This window comes from Mastigoproctus giganteus, chromosome 3 (assembly GCF_048544385.1).
Source record: "Mastigoproctus giganteus isolate SK-2022 chromosome 3, ASM4854438v1, whole genome shotgun sequence".
In the NCBI taxonomy this organism is placed as follows: domain Eukaryota; kingdom Metazoa; phylum Arthropoda; class Arachnida; order Uropygi; family Thelyphonidae; genus Mastigoproctus; species Mastigoproctus giganteus.
The window spans coordinates 164,455,869-164,477,697 of NC_143577.1; the positions used below are offsets into that span (position 1 = coordinate 164,455,869).

General features: G+C 38.6%; 1 protein-coding gene across 1 annotated transcript in view; it reads left to right on the top strand.

Moving 5' to 3' along the window:
• Window positions 1-7,737: 7,737 nt before the first annotated feature.
• The window catches only part of LOC150088381 (phospholipid-transporting ATPase ABCA3-like), a 286,503-nt gene continuing 272,411 nt past the window's right edge, over window positions 7,738-21,829 (top strand). The window contains exon 1 of the mRNA XM_090369476.1: window positions 7,738-8,103. Within this exon, the coding sequence (XP_090225602.1) occupies window positions 7,743-8,103 (361 nt within the window). The 5' untranslated portion in view covers window positions 7,738-7,742. The remainder of the gene's footprint in view (window positions 8,104-21,829) is intronic.

The following is a 21,829-nucleotide window of genomic DNA, read 5'->3' on the forward strand; positions in this document are numbered from 1 at the left end:
CAACTTTTGATTTAACCTCCATCCCTGATCCAGCCTCTGACTATATAATTGCATCATACAAACAATGTCTTACACAGTGAAAGAGCTATGGCAGATCCAAACCAACAATAAACTATAACAGTTGAAACAGGACCCACAGCTTTGGCACTCTAGCACCAAAATAATGTGAATAGAATTTAACCCCGGGGGCTCCCATCTGGTGAGTTATGGGCTTGGCGCACCCAGGGTCCTGAGCTGGATATCATCATTCTTCTCTTTCTTGGTGATTCCATTCTACTTTTGACTCTCTCTCTCTCTCAGGGTTACTCGAGAACTTTTTTTTTTTTTTTTCCTGGTGCAGCGTAAGCCTTAGGCTTCCTTGCATCATATGGATATTAATAATAATAAGAAGAACTGGCATATGAAATTTTACAAACTTTTCCCAAATCAATCCAACATTAAATATTTTATTTCTAAACTCTGGTATTTGCATGGGCATGAATAGGACATATGAATCTGATTCACCTCCATCTGAGCAGGGATGGATTAAGGATGAGATAGGCCCCTGGCCATGGTTAAATTTGAGACGCCTTTAATATATATAATATTATGCACTGAATACAAATTAAAAATCTGAATAGATTTTTAAAAAACTTGTTTTTAGGCATTTATTCATCCAAACATTGCTACATATTTTTCCATCATCCATAAAAACTATTATTATTATTAGACATTTTTATCACTACTTTAGAAAATATTTACACTGAAAATGAGTCCCTTCTTCAGGTGGCCAGTTTGGCCAGGACCACATTAACGCCATGGCGCCTCCGTAGCCAGGTGGGAAGGAGCAGCAGTGCGTAGCACACGCTTCTTGATTAGACCGGGGTTCGAGCACGTCACCACCAAATACGGAGGTTGCAGAAAGGTCAGGGAATGACCACCACATATCCCAGAGCAATATGGCCTTAGTTGCTAATGCTCCTAAAAACCAAACAACAACAACAACATTAACGCCATAGCGTTAATGTGGTCCTGGGTCTGAGTACTTCCTGATCTTTTCTTTGTATGTTTTCTGTTTTCTCTGACAAATCTTTGAGAACCAATGACATTACAGCATATTATTGGCTACAATATAAACATCAATGAATTTTTCTCTTTTCTGAAAAAAATTGGAATATATAAATTCTGAAAACATTCCTGTAATAAAAATGAAGTGGTTACACCTGAATTTTATTTTTTAGCATTTTCCTATGAATAGGTGCACTATAGCCATAGCAGCTTATATGCCATTAAACACTCATAGCACACAGTGGAATAAGTGTCCATCTTAAAGTGGTAGAGGTATTGAGTCTGGCTAAATTCAAAGCAGAATTGGATTGGTTACCGTGTGGGAATAGTATGAATATTCTCTTTTTTTTTCTGTTATTTTATTTTATATTATTATTATAACAAAAACTTTTTCTCCTTTATGGGATTTTTATCACCCTATAATGGGTACTCGTACCAAGTGCATGTGGTGGTTGGTTGTGTCTGGTTACTGTTATTTTTGTTATTACTGTTGGTTGAGGAACTCTCATACTATCCTACAAGTATTCAGAACTGTGATTTTCTGGAGTTCCTTATAAGTATTCTCTGGGAGGCCTACTCCTGCTAGGCTCTTATGGAGGTTCTTTGGCACCATACTGGTGTTTGACACAGAGATTGAGATGGTCATTGCTTGTTCCATATGCCACATATCTTTGAATTTCTGTCTTAGGTCTGAGTACTTCCTGATCTTTTCCTTGTATATTTTCTGGAGGTTGCTGGTGTTTGGTACAGCTATGTTAATCAGGTAGGTATCCATTTCCTTCTTGTAGATGAGTGTTGTGTCTGGTCTGTTGTGTGGGATCTTCTTGTCTGTTCTTATGGCATGGTCCCAATATAGTCTGTGAGTAGAGGTCTCTAGTATGGCCTGAGACTCATATTTGTAATACAGTAAACTTTCTTTGATCAACTGGTATTTTTGTGCTAGCTTTTGATTGTATTATCCTGGCTACCTGGTTGTATCTGTGAGTGTACTCCATCTGGGTGAACACCCTGCATCCTGCAGTGATGTGCATGGTTGTTTCTGGAATCAGGTAGCATCAATGACAGTTGGTACTACTTGCTGTTTTTAGGAGCAGGTAGCATTTGCGATCTTACTGTAGTTGTTTAATTTCATTCTCTTTAATAATTATTTGCTAATTAGCTGTTTATCTGTTATTGCTGCACAGTTGATATTTTGCTTAAAAATTGATATTAAGATGAGACTGGTAAAATATTTTTGATATTTGTATTGCTTTTACATTATGTTTTGGTATATAATATGCGACAGTAGAGAACACAAATTATTGAACATAATTTCTTTACACAGTTATTTGTATTGAATACAGGATGATATTAATATACGATGGTACACCTTTCCCCATACAAATTTGTCCAAGTAGCTTCACGTCATTTATCTTTTCACCCATATTAGTCCTTTCATAATTGTTCCTGATGGCTGCTGTCGTGGAGTATTATTATAAAACTTTTTTTCTCCTTTAATAAATTTCTTCTGCCCTGTGAGAGGTGTTGATACTAAGTGCATGGGTTGGTTGCATCCTTATTACTGTCATTATTGTTGGTCGAGGAACTCTCTTATTATTCTACAGGTAATGAGAATTGCAGCTTTCTCGAGTTCCATGTAAGTGTTCTCTAGGAGGCCTATTGCTGCTAAGTTCTTAAGGAGGCTCTTTGGCATTGTGGTGGTTGATGCAGTGATCAGGATGGTCATTCTAGTTCCATATGCCACATTTCTTTGATTTCCTCTCTTAGGTCAGTGTACCTTCCGATCATTTCCTTGTAGGTTTTCTGGAGGTTTCTGGTGTTTGGCACTGCTGTTCCAATCAGTTAGGTAGCCCTTTCCTTCTTGTCGATGAGAATTATATGTGGTCTGCTGTGTGGGATCGTCTTGTCCATTATTATAGCATAGTCCCAGTATAGTTTGTGAGTAGAAGTCTCTAGTATGGCTAGGGGTTCATACTTGTAATACGATACACTTTCTTTGACCAACTGGTATTTTTGTGCTGGCTTCTGATTGACTGTCTGAGGTCATCGTAGTTGCCGTTATGTAAGCAAAAGCCCTTCCCTTTACCCTTGACAGTAGTTATATGTTGAAGTCCCATGTCAGATCACTACCACCCAGATGGTCTCTTCCCTGCAGGTTCTCAATGCATCAAGTCACTGCTGATAATGTGGATTACATTGCTTCTGTAATGTGGATCTGTAGAAAACACTCATTCACAAAAGTCTTGCTAGTGTATGTGTGACCAATCCACAAGTTCCAGTCAATATGTGGAAAATTAAAATTCCCCATTTTAAGGCATTATGATTTACTGGCCCACTAGATATTTGTATAGTTGTTTGTTATTCTCATCGCTGCCATTTGGTCTTTAACATGCTCCTAGTCTAATATTTTTTTTCCCAGAGTTTGTCACACCAAACTGACACATTGCACTGACCATGCATGTTGACTGGATGAACTGCCATCTTAACATGCATCTTAACTAAGAGCATGACTGTAACCCCCTCTGGCCTTTCTGTACACATCGTGCACCATATATTAAAATTTTGCATTCATAATGTCTGAGTAACACCTTTTCTCTGATATCCTCACAATGTCTGCCTTTGATGGCTTATTCAGTACCCCAAATTTTATTTGCTATGCTCCTAGCATTAGTGTACATGCAAGTATACATGCACCTGTTCTTACTCTTAGTTATCCTAAAACAGCCCATGTATTTGTTTGTTTCATATTGACCTACAGCAGGGCTTGAAATGCTCCACACCTTGCTTTCCAGGCTGCTGCACTTTCCAACAGATGTAGTGCAAGAATCACTTTTACTTCTGCCTGTGACTCTAGTTAATGTATTAGTCTGTGTACCCCTTCCCCCATGCTTTTAGTTTCCAACCCACTTTGCATTGCCTTGTTAGCATCAGCAAATATTCTTGCATCCCCCTCTATGCCATCCTTATAAAAATAGGCTCTCCTATTGGTAAGCACAGGCCATGCATAGAAAAATTCTGAACCATGTCTTGCACAGTCTCTCCATGGCCCAATTGATTGACAAGGCTCTCAGCATGTACTCCCTCCTATCATGTCTGGGCAGGATTGCAGGCACTCAAATTTAATCCTGACTTGCGACTTTTTCCCAACATTGCCCTGTGCTTATTAATTAAATCCTCAGATCTTCCACTCTTAATATCATTAGTGCCCATGTGTACAACAGTGTTGCCTTTCATGCCCATAAAAAATGTCTGCTGAGCAACATTTACTTTAGCCCCTGGCAGGCATACCCTGGTACTGTTCCACCAATTTGCCTAACATATTTCCAGTTTCCCTGACAGTAGAATCAACAACAATTACTACCTTCTTTAGGATCAGCACATTCTGCCTTGGGGATTGCCACTGTGTTGAGTTGGGTAGCTGAGAGATTCATGGGCCCCATTTTAAGTGCTATGTTCGTATCCATCCTGTTCTTCATGCTCTTTTAAATGCCCATCAAAACACAGAGTTTGCACCTAATTTCCTTATATTGTTTGAACATGGGGAAATCTTGGTGTGAACACACACCAAGATTTCCCCATGTTTATATCACATTATAAACATCCCCCCCTCTCCCTTTTCCCTATAGTACTTATAATTCTGTGGCTGTACCTGCTGTGGTGGCAGTGGCATACAAAATGATAAAAATTTAAGCAATCTATTTTCATAGTATTGTCACAGTGCAAATAATGTATTTTTGAAAATGCTGTATTCAGCATTTTCAAATAACATATACTATGTTATTTGAACTGTAAAAGTAATAACATATACTATGTTATTACTTTTACAGATGTCACTCAGTTGAATAACATATCTGTATGTTATTGAAAAAACAAAAAGTTGGAAAAAAAAATTATGAAATGCTATTCACATGACTCTAGCTTTTGCACTATTCTAATGAAAGCCAGATGATTGGAAAGACTGTCATGATTCACAATATTGCTTCACCCAATAAAACTTGTTCTATGATGGGATGCTGCTGATAGTTATTTGTCTAGATATTTATAACCCATTATATCATATCTTTTTGAAAGTCATGCTAATCTATTTCAAATTGTGACTATTACGACTATAAAATAAAGGACTAACTATTCGACCTCACACCCGGTAAACTGACTTGTAAAATACTAGTTACCAGGTCAGATTTTTTTTTTTTTTTTTTTTTTAGTCAGCATGGCAACCTGGAATTTGGATTTGTCATCCTAGTTACCCATGTTTGAAATAATATATAATAATAACTGAGGAAAGATAGATGTGTGGAAATTTGCCTTTAGCCAGCGGGTGGTTAATTGCTGGAACAAATTTCCATCTGTCGTTGTGGAAGTTGATAGGTTAAATAAATTTAAGGAAGAACTGGACAAACATTTAGAGGGAATTGTTTTGTAAATTTTTTTTGCTGATGCTGCATAAGCTCATACATTTGCTTTCTTGCATCACATGCCACTACTACTACTTCACAGATTTGCATGGTATCAAAACAGAACTTTGGAAATTAGCATTTTTTTTTTTCCCATTAAAAACTGATTTAAACATTGGTTTAAAATTTCTTTAATTGTATAACTTGATTTATAGCTAAATTGAAAATAAGAAGGCCATAGATGCTGGCAGGATATTTTGCAAGGTGGGAATAAATTTTTTGTTCACCAAATTTTTGAATACATGCAGTATCTTATGTTTCAATAAATTAATGAAAATATTAAGAATTGTGTATTACTTCGAAATCCAAAGGTAGTGCACTTGCACCACCTTGCACCATGCTGCCTGTGCCCATGACAAGGGCAGTTCAATGAAGAATGACCATAATTTTTTTTCACACAACCTAGCTTTTATTAATCATACATATTTTGATGGTTCTTTTCAAAGTAGTTCACATTTGATGAAATGCATTTACCCAAACATTTTTGCCAGTCTTCCAAAATGTGGTGGAATCCAGTTTGACATGTGTTTGAGAATCACCTTGATGTCTTTACAACTTCTTCTGATGAGTGGAAACATTTTCCTTGCAGCTCCTTCTTTAACTTTGGAAATTAAAAAAAAAAAAAAAAAAATGTGGGTGAAAGGTCAGGGCTGCAGATGAGGAACACATTTGACATTAATGTTGGCTAAGTACTTGATGATGATATGAGCAGTATGAGGTCTGTCATTGTTGTGATGCAGCATCCACCCACCTGCATGCAGTTGTTGTTTGCAATGAATGTGATCCCACAAAGTGTGCAGTGCAGTTTTGTAGTAACAGCCATTTGGCATGGTTCCATAACAGTCATATGATGTGGTACAACATGCTGGTAAACTATTCCCTAAATCACAAAAGAAGAGATGACCATAACCTTTCATGCAGAAGTCACAATTTTTCTTTTTTTCAGTGTTAGCAATGATGTTCCAATTGGAGCTCAGTTGCTTACTTCCTGGGCCGAAATGATGAAGCCATTGTTTCATCTGCTGTTATCACCTGGTACAGAATCTCACCATCTTCATTAACCACTCATTGAAGTTCGTGATAAATCTCCATGCAAACTTGCTGTTGCTCAGGTGTGAGAAGTCTTGGAATCCAGCAAGCACAAACAAGTATCATATGCAAATGGTCATGGAGAATGCCATGCGTGCTTCTTACTGATATTACTGCTGTCATATAACAGTATCATCGTAATGTTATATGATGATCTTCTCTCATGATTACAGAAGCAGTGTTTGTGGTTTCTGTGGTGACTATGGTGGTTGTAAATCACTTCCAATTTTTGTGATTGAATTGCGTCCATCTTTAAACATTCTAAACCACTTGCAAGCTATGCTATATGGAGGTGCAGATTTACCATAAGTCTCTTTTAACATTTTCATTTGCTTCAACTGATGTTATCTTGAGACAGAAACAAAATTTGAGAGCAGCATAATGTTCCTTATGTGTTACTTCAATTGTTACATAGGCAAAACTGAACAGGCATAACTTGAATGACCACCAAAGTCATGCTTTGTGCACCAGTCAGCTCTGCAGCTGCTATGTGATGCATTTTAGTTTGGGCTTAAGTTCCCCAGCTGAGCTAGAAATAACAAGCAGTATGGTTGTTCATGAACAATTATGATCATTCTTTATTGAATAGCTCTTGTAAAATATATTTTTGTGTTTGTGTTCAGTGTTTTTAAATTAATTGCATAATTTGATTATTTTTAATAAGTTATTCTTAAGGGTTTTCATTATCATAATAAAATTTAAAAATTGCATAGTGTTTTCAAATTGTAATCTGAGTCGAATCTGGTTTAGTGACAGAACTATAGTCAGCATCCTGTTACTGGTTTAGTAACAGGATGCTATCTGTATTTCTGTGTGGTATTTAAAGCCTGTCATCTTGTACCTTTGTTGTATCATGATCATACCTTTGTTGCATGAAAATCTCTTTTCAAAATAGAGACTGATGACAGTAAAATAAAGAACTAACTGTGCAACCTTACCACAAGTAATTGACCTGTACAATACCAGTCACCTAATCATAGTTTTTAAATTCACTCTCTTCATGCTATTCATTGACAAAGAATAATAGGCATCATGTACACTGTACTCTATTGTACAGTACACAATGCCTTATCTTCTTTATTCTTGTAAATTTTTTAATTATGAAATCTATAAATGCCTATTTTTTTTTTTATTTATGTAGTGTGAACTGTGATGAATGAATCCAAAGTGTCTAGTATTCAGCACTTTTACATGCTGATGTGGAAATGCTATCTGCTTCGAAAAAGACATTATGTAGTTAGTGCATTTGAGATTTTGCTTCCCCTGCTGCTTTCTGTTATTTTAGTAGTGATGGTGCAATATTCTTCTGGTAGTAGTATACCACATCAAGTTGAGATAACACATGTCAATGAAACAATTTTTAAATTATATGATCCATTTCAATTTCAAGGCTATTTTGCATTACCTGAGGTTGTTCTCTATACACCGGATAATTATCAAAGTAAAGAATTAATTGAGAGGGTTGTTGCAAGAATATGGACAAAGAATTTGAACGGAGTAGTTTGGAAACCAAGTAAGTATATTTTTAGGATATATCAATTTGTATAATATTTACATGCAAAACCTCTATTGTCAGGGAGATGGGTAACATATTGTGCAAAAAAGATAGGAATAGGACCAGGGTATGACTGCCAGGGGCAAAAGTTGATGACATTGTTGATCAGATATCATCTTTTAAGGGCACAAATGGTGATATCGTTTTACACGTTGGCACTAATGACCTTGAGTTAAGGAGTTAGGGTTAAATTTGAAATTGTCTGCAATTCTGCTGAGATGCAATATGGTGAGAGCGTTGATGATGATATTTGTCAATTTGGCCCTGGAGAGACTGTGCAAAGCTAATGGGTTAAGATTTTTCTCATCATGGTCTATACTTGATAACAGGAAATATTGTTTCTGCAGGGATGCGATACACTTAAATAAAAAGGGTGCAAAAAATTTGCTGATGCTATCGATGGAGTGCTAGGTGGGTTGGAAAACTGCAAACTTGGTGAGATTCATAGACTAAGAGAATACTCAACCCCAGGGGCTCATATCTGTTGAGTATGGGCTTGGCACACCCAGGGTCCTGAGCTGGATATCATCATTCTTCTCTCTCTCTCTCTCTCTCTCAGGGTAACTGAGAAATTTTTTTTTTTTTTTTTTTTGGCTGTTGCAACATAAGCCTCAGGCTTCCTTGCACCCTATGGCTAATAATGATAATAATAACAGTAGCCGCAGACAGAGGTGAAAGTGATTCTTGCACTGCTTTAATTGGAATGAGCACCAGCCTGGAAAGTGAGGTGCTGGGAATTTCAAGGACTGGGAGTTATCATGGAACAAGTAAACACTTGGGCTGTATTAGGGTAACTAAGAGTAAGAATAGGTGCGTATATACTTGCATGTACACCAATGCTAGGAGTATAGTAAATAAATTTGATGAATTTGAGGTGCTGGTCAAAACATCAAAGGCAGATATTGTTGGGATATCAGATGTGGTGTCACACAGATATATAAGGAATGTGGAATTGGAATTTGGGGAGTACAATATGTACAGAATGGATACATAGAATAGAAGGGGATGAAAGGGAGGAGGGGTCATGCCGTTAGTTAAGAAACACACAAAATCTAAGGAAGTGCATCCAGTTGACATGAGTGGAGAATGCAGTGTTGAGTCAGTTTGGTATAACATAAGCACTGGGAAAGCAAAATTGAGAGTAGGAGTGTGTTATAAGCCTAATGAGTACAGCGAACAATTATACAGAGAAATATAATGGGCCATTAAATCAGATTGCATTATAATGGGGGATTTTAACTTCCCAGATATTGAACTTGTGGGTTGGTCAGTTGCACAGCAAGGCTCTTGTGGATTTCTTGGATGATTGTTTTCTACAGCAGCATGTTAGACAGGCAAATAGAGGGAGTAATACTCTTGATCTGATTATCAACAGTGATTATTTAAGAATTGAGAATCTACAGATAAAGGATCCATTGGTGGCAGTGATCACAGTGTACGGATGTGAGATTTATTCAAAGACATAACTACCATCAGGGGGTTAAAGGGAAGGGTTTTTGCTTTTGTAAAGGTGACTACAGTGGTCCCAGACAATTTTTTAATTCTATACTGTGGTATCAACTGATGATGTTACCAATAGCAAATTCTAAATGGTCTAAATGGGAAAGATTCCAAGAATTAATCTTGGACACTACTAGGAAACTAAGGAAATGAAGCTAAGAAATACTCTTCAAGGTTTAGGCCTAAATAGAAGTCAGATGAATTAATGAGACATGTGGTAGATATAAGCTGGTGCATAATCAAGTCAAAAAGTAGGTTAGGCAAGTAAAGGCAGATAGTGAGAAATCTTTGGCAAAGGATGTAAATAAAAACAGTATAGACTTCTATACTTAGCATTAGTAGAGGCATATGATGCAAGAAAGCAAGCTTATACAGTATCAGCCAAAAAAACCCTCCCATTTCACCCATCCATTCACTCCAAAAGTTTGTCCACTTCTTCCTTGAATTTATTTAGTTTATTAACTTCCGCGACGACAGATGAAAGTTTGTTCCAGCAATCAACTACCTGACTAAAGACAAATTTCCACACGTCTGTTCGACAACTCTTTCCTAAATTTCAGTTTATGCCCCCTCAGGTTTGTAATCTGAGCAAGAGGAAGAATCCCATGAGCATTGAGCCTACTCAATCTATTCAAGGCATTATACACCTAAATCAGATTACCCCGCAGGTGCCTAGTCTTCAGAACTTAAGCCTTTCTTTGTAAGAGCACCCCTTTCGTCCCCTCAACAGTCTTGTTGTGCTTCTCTGTACTTGTTCTAGCAACTCTACATCCTTCCAAAAATGAGATCTCCAGACATGTATGGAGTACTCAAGGTGTGGCCTGACAATTGCCTTATACAAGGAGATAATCACCTCCTTATCGAAGCTAGCAAAATTTCTCTATATCATTTAAATGACCTCATGACCTATTCTGGCAACGTGTGGGCACTGCTCAGAAAACTTCATACCTCACTGCATAATTACCCCAGGTCTCCTTCATTCTCTGCTACCATGTTGTTGTTTGTTATTTCATTTTTAGGAGCATTAGAAACTAAGGCCATATTGCTTCGCGGATATGCGGTGGTCATTCCCTGACCTTTCCGCATCCTCCGTATTTGGTGGTCACGGACTCGAACCCTGGTCTAATCAAGAAGCGTGTGCTACGCACTGCTGCTCCTGCCCACCTGGCTACAGAGGCACCCACTACCATGAGTGTAACATCACCCAGTTGGCACATTTCTCTGGGGATACTGCTACCTAGCATTAGTAGAGGCATATGATGCAAGAAAGCAAGCTTATTCAGCATCAGCCAAAAAAAAAAAAAAAACACACACACCACTCCCATTTCACCCCTCCGTTCGTTCGAAATACCTGTCCAGTTGAGCTTTAAATTTGTTTAGGCTATCAACTTCAACAAGTGATGGAAGTTGGTTCCACCAACCAAACACCCGCTGGCCAAAGGCAAATTTCCGCACATCTATCCGACATCCGTCCTTCCTCAATTTGAATTTATGCCCTCTGAGGTGATTATTCTGAGCAAGATGAAGAATCCCATTGGCATTGAGCATGCTCAAACCATTCAAAGCCTTATACACCTCTATCAGATCACCTCGCCGATGCCTAGTCTCCAGACTCTGTAATTTGCAAAACTTAAGCCTTTCTTCGTAAGAGCAACCCTTTGTTCCATTCACTAATCTTGTTGCCCTTCTCTGTACCCGTTCCAGCAGCTCTACATCCTTCTTGAAATGAGGCCTCCAGACCTGTATACAGTACTCAAGATGTGGCCTAACCATTGCCTTATACAAGGGAATAATCACCTCCTTATCCCTGCTAGAAAAATTCCTGTATATCATTGACAAGACACCATGAGCTACTCTTGCAGCTCGTCTGCACTGCTCAGAGAACTTCATATCTGCCTGCACAATTACCCCCAGGTCCTTTTCATTCTCCACCACTGTCAGTGTAGTACCGCAGAGTTGATACGTTGCTCTGGGGTTACTGTTTCCCATATGTAGTACTTTACATTTGTCAATGTTAAACTTCATTTGCCACCTCTCAGCCCATCTGCTCAACCTTTCCAGACCCTGTTGCAGCAGCATAGCGTCAGTAGTGTCCTTAACAACCCTGCCAACCTTTGTATCATCTGCAAACTTGGACATTAAACTTGATATCCCATCATCAATATCATTCATAAACACTGAAAACAACAACGGACCCAACACTGAACCCTGAGGAACTCCACTAATAACATTAGTCCACGTTGAGCAGTGTCCATTGATTACCACTCTCTGTCTTCTGCCACTCAACCATCCCCTTATCCATAGCAGCAATTTGCCTCCAATGCCACACTGCTCCAATTTGTGCAGTCTTCCATGTGCAACAGTATCAAAAGCCTTTCTAAGATCCAAATATATAATATCAAAGTTATTCCATGCATCCAGTTCTTTTGTGACTACATCATAGTATCCAATCAAATTGGTCAGGCAAGACCTGCCCTTAACAAAACCATGCTGCATCTGAGCTATAACTGAATTCTTGTCTAGATGATCCTGTAGTGCTTCTTTAACCAGTGCCTCCATTAATTTTCCTGGAACAGAAGTTAAACTCACAGGTCTATAATTACTTGTCAGCCTTTGATCCTCCTTTGTGAATTGGGGTTACATTTGCACATCTCCAGTCTATGGGTACCTCCCCTGAGTCCAAAGAAGCTCTCATAATTATGGCTAGGGGTTTGCTTACTTCCTTTGCTGTCTCCTTTAATATAACTGGATAGATCCCATCCACCCCAGGTGCCTTTTTTATGTTTATCCTCAACAATCTCTCCTCCACTTTCCTCTCAGTTATTACAAAATCATCCAGCTTACTGCCAATGTTTACTTTACCTACATCATTCTCCTTCCTGAATAACTGCTCATGCGTGAATGTAGATGCAAAATACTCGTTTAGATTGTTAGCCACCTGAGCAGGATCCTCAACTGTTGAACCATCAATATCCAGTGGACCAATCTGATTCATCCCTTTCCTTCTTGAGTTTAAATATGTAAAGAACTCTTTTCTGTTTTTCTTTGCATCCTTTGCCAAGGATTTTTTGTAGTCTGCCTTTGCCTGCCTAATCTCCTTTGTGACTTGGTTACAGACCAACTTATATCTTTCATAGGCTTCCATGTCACCCATTAATTTGTATGTATTCCATGCATTTTTCTTCTCTGCCACATGTCTCATTAGTTCATCTGACAACCATTTAGGCGTAAACCTTGAACAATATTTCTTAGTTGGTATGTAAAGCCTGGTAGCCTCCAATATTAGTTCCTTGAATGCTTCCCATTTTGAGTTTGCTGTTGGTAACATCATCAGTTGGTCCCACTGTATAGAATTTAAATACTGTCTCAGTCCATCGTAGTCGCCTTTACGAAAACAAAAACCCTTCCCTATACCTCTGATGGTAGTTACCTCCTTGAGTAAATCCCACTTCAACACACTGTGTTCACTGCCACCTAGTGGTTCATTTATCTGCAGATTCTTAATGCATGAAGAATCACTACTGATAATCAGATCAAGAGTATTGCTCCCTCTTGTTGCCTCACGAACATGCCGATGTAGAAAACAATCATCCAATAAATCCACAAAAGCCTTGCTAGTGTGCGAGTGACCAACCCACAAATTCCAGTCAATATATGGGAAATTAAAATCCCCCATTACAAGACTCTGATTTACTGGCCCACTCTATTTCCCTGTACAATATCTTATTATACTCATCAGAGTCATTAGGCCTATAGCACACTCCTACTCTCAATTTTGATTTCCCTATGCTTATGTCACACCAAACTGACTCGACACTGCCCTGTCCATCGATGTCGACTGGCTTCACTTCCTTGGACTTTGTGTTTCTTAATTAATAGCATAACCCCACCTCCCCTCCTGTCCTGTCTATCCTTTCTATACACATTGTATTCCCCAAATTCCAGTTCCGCATTACTTATATTTGTGTGACACCACGTCTCTGATATCCCAACAATATCTGCCTTTGATGTTTTGAGCAATACCTCAAATTCATCAAATTTATTTACCAAACTCCTAGCATTGGTGTACACGCAGGTATACATGCACCTGTTTCTATTCTTAGCTACCCTAACACAACCCATGTGTTTACTTGTACCGCAATGACTCCCAGCAGTCTGTGAAATATCCTGCATCTTGTTTTTTAGGCTTCTGCTCATTTCAATAGAAGCAGTGCAAGAATCACTTCCACCTCTGCCAGTGGCTACTGTTAATCTATTAGTCCTTGTATCCTCCCCCAACTAGCAGTTTTCCGACCCACCTAACACTGCCTCGACAGCATCAGCAAAAATTCTTGCACCCTTTCTATTTAAGTGTATCCCATCCCTGTAGAAGCAATTTCTCCTGTTAACAAGTACAGTCCAGGCTGAAAAAAATTCTACCCCTTGAGCCTTGCACAATCCCTCCAGGGCCGAATTGATCGACAAGGCTCTCATCATATACTCCCTCCTATCGTGTCTGGACAGAATTGCAGACACTTTCAAATTCAATCCTAATTCACGGCTTTTTTTCAACAGTGACCTGTACTTGCTAAGTAATTCCGCCGGTCTCCTACTCTTAATATCATTTGTGCCAACGTGTACAACTATATCACCTTTTGTGCCCTTAAAAGATGATATCCGCTCTACAACGTCATCAACCTTTGCCCCTGGCAGACATACCCTGGTCCTATTCTACCTATCCTTTTTACAAAGGATGTTCCCCGTTTCCCTGACAATAGAGTCACCAACAACTACTAGTTCCTATGGGACCAGCGCATTCTGCCTAGGGGGCTGCCTCTGTGTTGCCTGATGACCAAGTGCAAGCTCTGGCGTTGATGTGGGCAGTTGAGAGCTTGATGGGCCCCTCAATTTATTTCCTTCGAGAGCATCCACCCTGTCCTTCAAGTTCTCATAAAGGCCCATAACAACTCTGAGTTGTCGCCTGATTTCCTTGCACTCCTTACATCGTGCACACACAAAGACATCCCCCTTGGCAGTATCATGTCCCGTATCCGACTGCTCCGCAAACATTAAGCAAACAGTGCATTTTAAAAGACTGTGATTCAGAGGGCAACTGTCCCCCTCAGTTCTCCCCTGAACCACAGCACTCCCATTAGCTTGAGCCTTTTTCTTTGCTGCTCTGGTCAGAGTCATGATTCCGATTTAATTCAATAAAATTTCAAAACAAAAATTAAATCCTTAAGTTATATCCCAAAACAGTTATGTTATATATATTTTTTTCGGTATCTAGTGTTTTCTACGAGTTCCCTTTATACAACTTCCGTATCACGTGTACCACTATAGTTATGTATTAATTATTTGTTACGATTAAGTCGTTATATATATATAGAGTTAAAAATACAATTTAATTGACAATAAAGTTTATCAAGATTAATAGATTTACTGATTAATTGACAATATTATATTATGCACTATACTACACTAAGCTTATGCTATCGTGTAAAAATGGCGGGAATTCTCGAACGGTACTTCTACGGACTCGTAAGTATTGATTAGCTTCCAAATCTCGCTATCTCAATTTAGAATAAACTAAGGATCCTGACAAGGTCTATAATCTACTTATAGAAGATAATTTGATATAACAATTGGTTAATAAATCGACTAAATTTGGTTAAAAAAAAGACCTCTCGTTCAATTTGTAACACGTGGATTTGATACCGTTACCGATACTAAGTAATACCTACAAAATCTCTGTCTAAGTTAAACTTTAAACTAAGTATCGTAACTAGGAATATAAAGCTACTCTAGAAAATAAGTTAATATGACAATTTAAGCTAATAAATCAGAAAATAAATCAGGAAAAACTTCTCTGTTCGAAGAGCTTCAAGGAGCTATGTCCGCACAGGCTAAAATGTGCAATACCTATAGGCAATACTTTGCATTTGTCAATGTTAAACTACAGTTTCCACTTCTCAGCCCATCTGCCCAACTTTTCCAGATCCTGTTGCAGCAGCATACTGTCATTACTGCTGTCTGCAATCTTTAACATTAAACTGGATATTTCTTCATCGATATCATTGATAAATATACAAAACAACAATGGGGTCAACACTGAACCCTGAGGGATACCACTAATAACATTAGTCCATGACGAGCAGTGTCAATTGATTACCAATCTCTTTCTTCTCCCACTCAACCATCCTTTTATCCATTGTAGCAACTTGCCCTTAATGCCATACTACTCCGATTTTTATAGTAGTTATGTAAACTCTAGACGGAAGGGGATGAATCAGATTGGTCCACTTGATATTGATGGTTCAGTTGTTGATGATTCTGCTCAGGTAGCTGTCAAACTGAATGAGTATTTTGCATCTACATTCACACATATGAGGATTTCTGTAGGGAAGTGGAGGACAAAGCTTATTAAACTCTGGCAGGGTGCTTAATGATTTTATAATAACTGGGAGCAAAGTGGAGGAGAAATTGTTGAAGTTAAACATAAGGAATACACTTGGGGTGGATAGGATCTATCCAGTTATATTAAAGGGGGTAGCAAAAGAAGTAAGCAGGCCCTTAGCCATGATTGAGGGCATCCTTGGACTCATTGGAGGTCCCCATGGACGTCCCCTGAGTCCAAGGATGGAGATGCGCAAATGTATTCGCAATTCACAAAGGAGGATCAAAAGGTGATACAAATTATTACAGACTATTGTTAGTTTAGTTTAATTTCTGTTCCAGGGAAAATAATGGAGTTGCTAGTGAGAAAGCACTGCAAGATCATCTAGACAAGAGTGCAGTTATAGTTCAGATACAACATGACTTTAAGGTTAAATCTTGTATGAATATATGAGGTTAAAACTTTAAGGTTAAATCTTGTATGAATACTTTGATGTGGTCACAAAGCAACTGGATACAAAAGTAATTTGATATACTTGGATTTTAGGAAAGCTTTCGACACCGTTACACGTAGAAGACTATTGTACAAGTTCAAGCAGTATCGCATTAAGGGCAAGTTGCTGCTATGGATAAGGGATGGTTGAGTGGGAGAACACAGGAGTGGTAATCTATAGACACTGCTATTCTTGGACTAATGTTATCAGTGGAGTCCCGCCAATGTTCCATGTTGGGCAAATTGTTGTTTTCTGTATTTATCAATGATATTCATGTAGGTATACCAGGCTTAGTGTCCAAGTGTGCAGACGATACGAAGGTTGGTAGGGTTGTTAATGACAGTAAGGACGGTACGCTACTGCAACAGGATTTTTGAAAGTGAATATTTCAGAGTAGGATTTCCTTCATGTCTCTAAAGAAGAGATCTGCTCTGAATTAAAAAATCAAGGAGTGACAGCTTTCAAAAGGAATTCAATGCAATGTGAAAGAATGGGAATCTTTTTCCTGTGCGAATTCTCACACATTAATTCAACAGTCCACAGCTTCCAAGTTCATTCATGGCCGGCTACATAAACTGCCCATAGAAAATTTACATCCAGAACCCACTGAGGTGTTTTAAATGCCAAAAGTACGGCCACTCTCAAGCAGCCTGTTGTTGTTCCTCTGCCTATGCTTGGTCTCGTGCCAAAGACCACAAGAACAAGGAAGGCTTAACTTCTAAGCCAAATTGTGCTTAGAAGTTAAAGCAAAAACTAAAAACAGAGCTGGACATCTCCTATCAAGAGGCCAGAAAATACAGCTAACCAATAAATAGCACCAAGCCCTTGCACACCCAGGAAGTTTCTGGGAAGAGTACCATCTGGACCTAAACTGATATGACTATTTCACCTAGGCAGTTGTTCACTCCCAATGTGCTATTTATTGAGTTTCCAAAAGCCCACCCAAAAATTGCAGTCAGCTGCCCTACCTATATATACCCCATATATTATGATTTTGAAGAAAATATATGAGAATGCTACCTCCTTTATTAGACTAGACAAAGACAGTAGCAAATTTAAAATCGAGAAAAGAGTTTGACAAGGAGACACAATATCTCCGAAGCTGTTTACTGCTGCCCTTGAGGAAGCTTTCAGAAGATTAGACTGGTTGCAGAAAATAGTCAATGTGAATGGAGAGTACCTAAACCATTTACGATTTGCAGATGACATTGTGGTCATAAGCCACGATCCCAAAGAATTAGTGGAAAATCTTACTCAGTTATGCAGAGTTAGTAAGGATTTTGGACTAAAGATGAATATGGCTAAAATAGAAGTAATGATGAACAAGTATGCCACAGAAAGGGACATAATGATTGAAAGAGCAGTAATTGAAAAGGTGGAGTCATATACTTAACTGGGAAAAGTCATTGGCTGTAATAATGATAAATAGCTGGAAGTTAAGAGAAGAATAAATTTTGGATGGATAGCATTCAGGAAATATAGTCACATACTGAGGAGCAATATTTCAATTTGTCTGAAATGTAAAATAATGAACCAGTGTATACTCCCCACCATGACTTTTGGAAGTGAAACTTGGGCACTCACCAAAAGAATGGAAGAGAAGCTGAGAACGACACAGCGAAGAATGAAACGAATTATATTGGAAAGCAGACTGTTAGATAAGAAGAGAAACACATGGATTAGGCAGCAAACTCAAGTAAAGGACATTCTTATCAAAACTAAAGAACTAAAATGGTCTTGGCAGGACACATAGCTCGAAGACATGATGACAGATGGACTGAGAAAATAACAGAATGGTACCCAAGAGGAGCTAGAAGAAAACCTGGAAGACAACAACTGAGATGGACAGATGAAATTCATGAGTTTGTGGGTAGTAAATGGATGGCTATTGCACAAAACAGAAGGAACTGGAAAGTTGCTGGAGAGACTGGAGAGAGGAAAGTTGCATGAAGTGGATTTTCAATCCACTTCATGCTGCAGTGGATTGAAAATGGCTGATGATGATGATGCCCCACCTATATCCGTACCACTGAGTGCTCCACCACTTCCAAAACAAAGTGGTAAAAAATTCCAAAGAAACTAGAAGGGACACCTGCAATACAAGAAATAATGGATATAGAAGATAAGGAGGCACAGACCAAATCACTCCTGGAACTCTTTGCAGATGAGAAGAAATGGATACAGGCCAATGCTCATTCTTTCCAAAGAGATAAATCCAAGACCGAGAAAACAAAGCCCTCAGCCCTTCGGAAGGCTCTGGATGGACCCAAAAGCTAAATAATGGCCACATTCAAATTCTTACAATAGAAATCCCCTGGATTCTGTCAGAATAGTGATGACATCAAGGTCCTCCTGCATAAGCATGAGCCAACTTGCTTTTTCTTACAGGAGACATATTTAAAGGCAAATGAGGACTCCTACTTGCATAACTGTTCAATTATTCAAAGACAAAACTGGGATGGACCTGCCCACAGTGGAGTTGCCATCCTTATGGGTGACTATGCTCCCCCTTTCAAGTTATGCCACTTATCACCAACTTAAGGCCGTAGTAGTCCTAGGGTTCCTCTTAACTGTTTGCTACCTGGGAGTGATATTGATATATCCCAGGCAGACCTTGATGATCTCATTAAGCCAGTGGTTCTCAAACTGTGCATTGTTGCACCCTGGGGAGGTGCTATAATTTACCAGGGTTGTCGCAGATGATGTAATAGTTTATGTAAGATTTCCATGGCAAATATTAAAAATGTATTAAGAATGTGATTTTTTTTTTTTTACTATTAGATATCTACTACTATTTGATCTGTATTATTAATGTAAATAACCCCATATTCAAAGTACAACCCGCATTGTACTCTGAATATGCGTAGTGTCTTCCTTGCCACAAAGTCTTATCGTGCATATATGAATTAAGAATGGAGCTCCATTCATATCTTCTCGTAGAATCTCACTGCAATGCTGAAGACTTTGTAAACAATGATTTTGTTTCTAAGCTAGCTTATCTTTACAATATTTTTGATAAATTAAATTCACTTAATTTATCTTTGCAAGGAAATGACACCAGTATTCTACAACTGTCAGAGAAAATTTTAGCCTTTAAAAGGAAACTAGAATTTGGGAAGAAAAAAATAAAAGAAGGTAAAACTGATTGCTTCCTACTTTTACATCAGTTTTTACAACAAAATAAAGTTCATTTTAATGAAGAATTAAAATCCAGTAATTGTTGAGCATTTATCACAACTCAATGCACACTTTGAGAAATATTTTACAGAAAATTTTGTGGAGTACATATTGATTAGAGCTCCCTTCAATACAAAATCCCCATTAAATTTATCTACTGTTGAATAAGAACAATTTATTGATCTAACATCAGACTTCACACTGAAAGCAAAGTTTTCGTAGTTATCTTTTTATGAATTTTAGTGTTTAGCAAAACACAAATACCCGGAATGTAGCAATAAAGCTTTGAGAATACTAGTGCCATTTGCAAGGTTTTACCTTTGTGAAGTTGGATTTTTGGCATTGGCAGTCAGTAAATATAAGTACAGATCAAAATTAAATGTTGAAAAAGAAATACTCATTGCCATTTCGAAAATGATGCCTAGGTTTGATGAATTATGCAGTAAAAAGCAAGCATGTATATCAAATTAATGTTTTTTAAGAATAAAATATTATCCCGATTATTATTTCATGAATTAATAATTATTGTATTAACATATTAAAAATAAGAAATTGCACAATTATAGATGTTTTACTTCAAGGGAGGTGCCAAGAATATTTTACAGGTCAAGGGAGATGTAGGCTCAGAAAATGTGGTCCTTAAGGTTGTTGCAGACATTCTCTCAGATATGCGAGACAAGCTGTACTTGCTACCTGGGAGGCTAAAACGCTGATGGAACTGATATTTGGGTGACACTCAAGTCAAGTGAACCCAGTTTCGGCAAAGTCTGGACTGTCTGTGACAGCCAAATCCTCTGCTTATACCTTCACGATGATGGAACTGTTAGTAATCCTGGGTATAATCCCCATGTGCAAGTACACTATGGGTGACCACCCAGGTGTGAATCAACATAAGCAGGGGTCGAGGTGTGGTGCCCACATCACATGGAGGAATGCTGCCCCTCTGTATTACCAGGCAATACTAGGTGGTAGATGACTCTCATCAAGCGGTGCAGTACTACCACTTTGCTTATTTGGAGGCTTGAAGTGGTGGTTGTTGTTTGTTTGTTAGGAGCATTAGCAACTAAGGCCATATTGCTCTGGGATATGCGGTGGTCATTCCCTGACCTTTCCGCATCCTCCGTATTTGGTGGTGATGGGCTCGAACCCCGAGTCTAATCAAGAAGCGTGTGCTACGCACTGCTGCTCCTTCCCACCTGGCTACGGAGGCGCCCTGAAGTGGTGGAACCCATGTTTAGTCTCAGTGCTATATTCCGGTCAACCTTTCCACATCTCTTCCATCATGCAGTATGAATGATGTGTTTTGAGGTTATGACGGACATCATGGTTGAGATCCAATCTTCCTTACATTTCAAGGGTATAGCTCTAAAACGGTGTTCGCAGGCCGGCTGCTAGTTAGTACACCGGACTGAACCTATTGGTAACTCTCTAGGAGGCTAACAGATCAACTGGGCTAACTGGAGGGAGTCAGAGTAGTGTGTATGTGGGGGGGGGGTGCATTGTTGAGGCTATGTTATGTCAAGGATCTGGGTATGTTCTTACCATGTGTACGCCATATCCAAAAATTTCATTACTTCATACAGCATGTCCCCCCTCCACTTTTGCTTACTATTGAATACACCACGAATTGTCAAACTAATAGAGTAAGGTTATCTGTGAAAAGATCTAAACCTCCCAAACACCTCCTAGTTCATTTCACAAATATACGTGGTCTCAATTAAAATCTCAATGATGTCCATTTCCACTTACAATCTGCCAAACCTCACTTACTTTTTCTGACAGAATCTCAGTTATCGGTTGATTCAACTACTGCCCATCTCAGTTGCCCAAATTATTCTGTGTATGTTTCTTTTCGCCTCAAAGGTGGTACTTGTGCATTTTTCTGTTCCAATATTCCCTGTCAGAGACTTGGTAATTTGGAATCTCCTCTTTTTGATCTTCTCTGGCTTAAAAGCTCTCTACCTCCCAGTCAAATTCATCTGTTGTCTCTACTGTTCTCCTACTAACTCTACTAATCTGTGAAAAGATCTAAACCTCCCAAATCTCCTACTCTTTTAGGGCTGCAAGAGTAGCTCATGGTGTATTGTCAATGATATATAGGAATTTTTCTAGCAGGGATAAGGAGGTGATTATTCCCT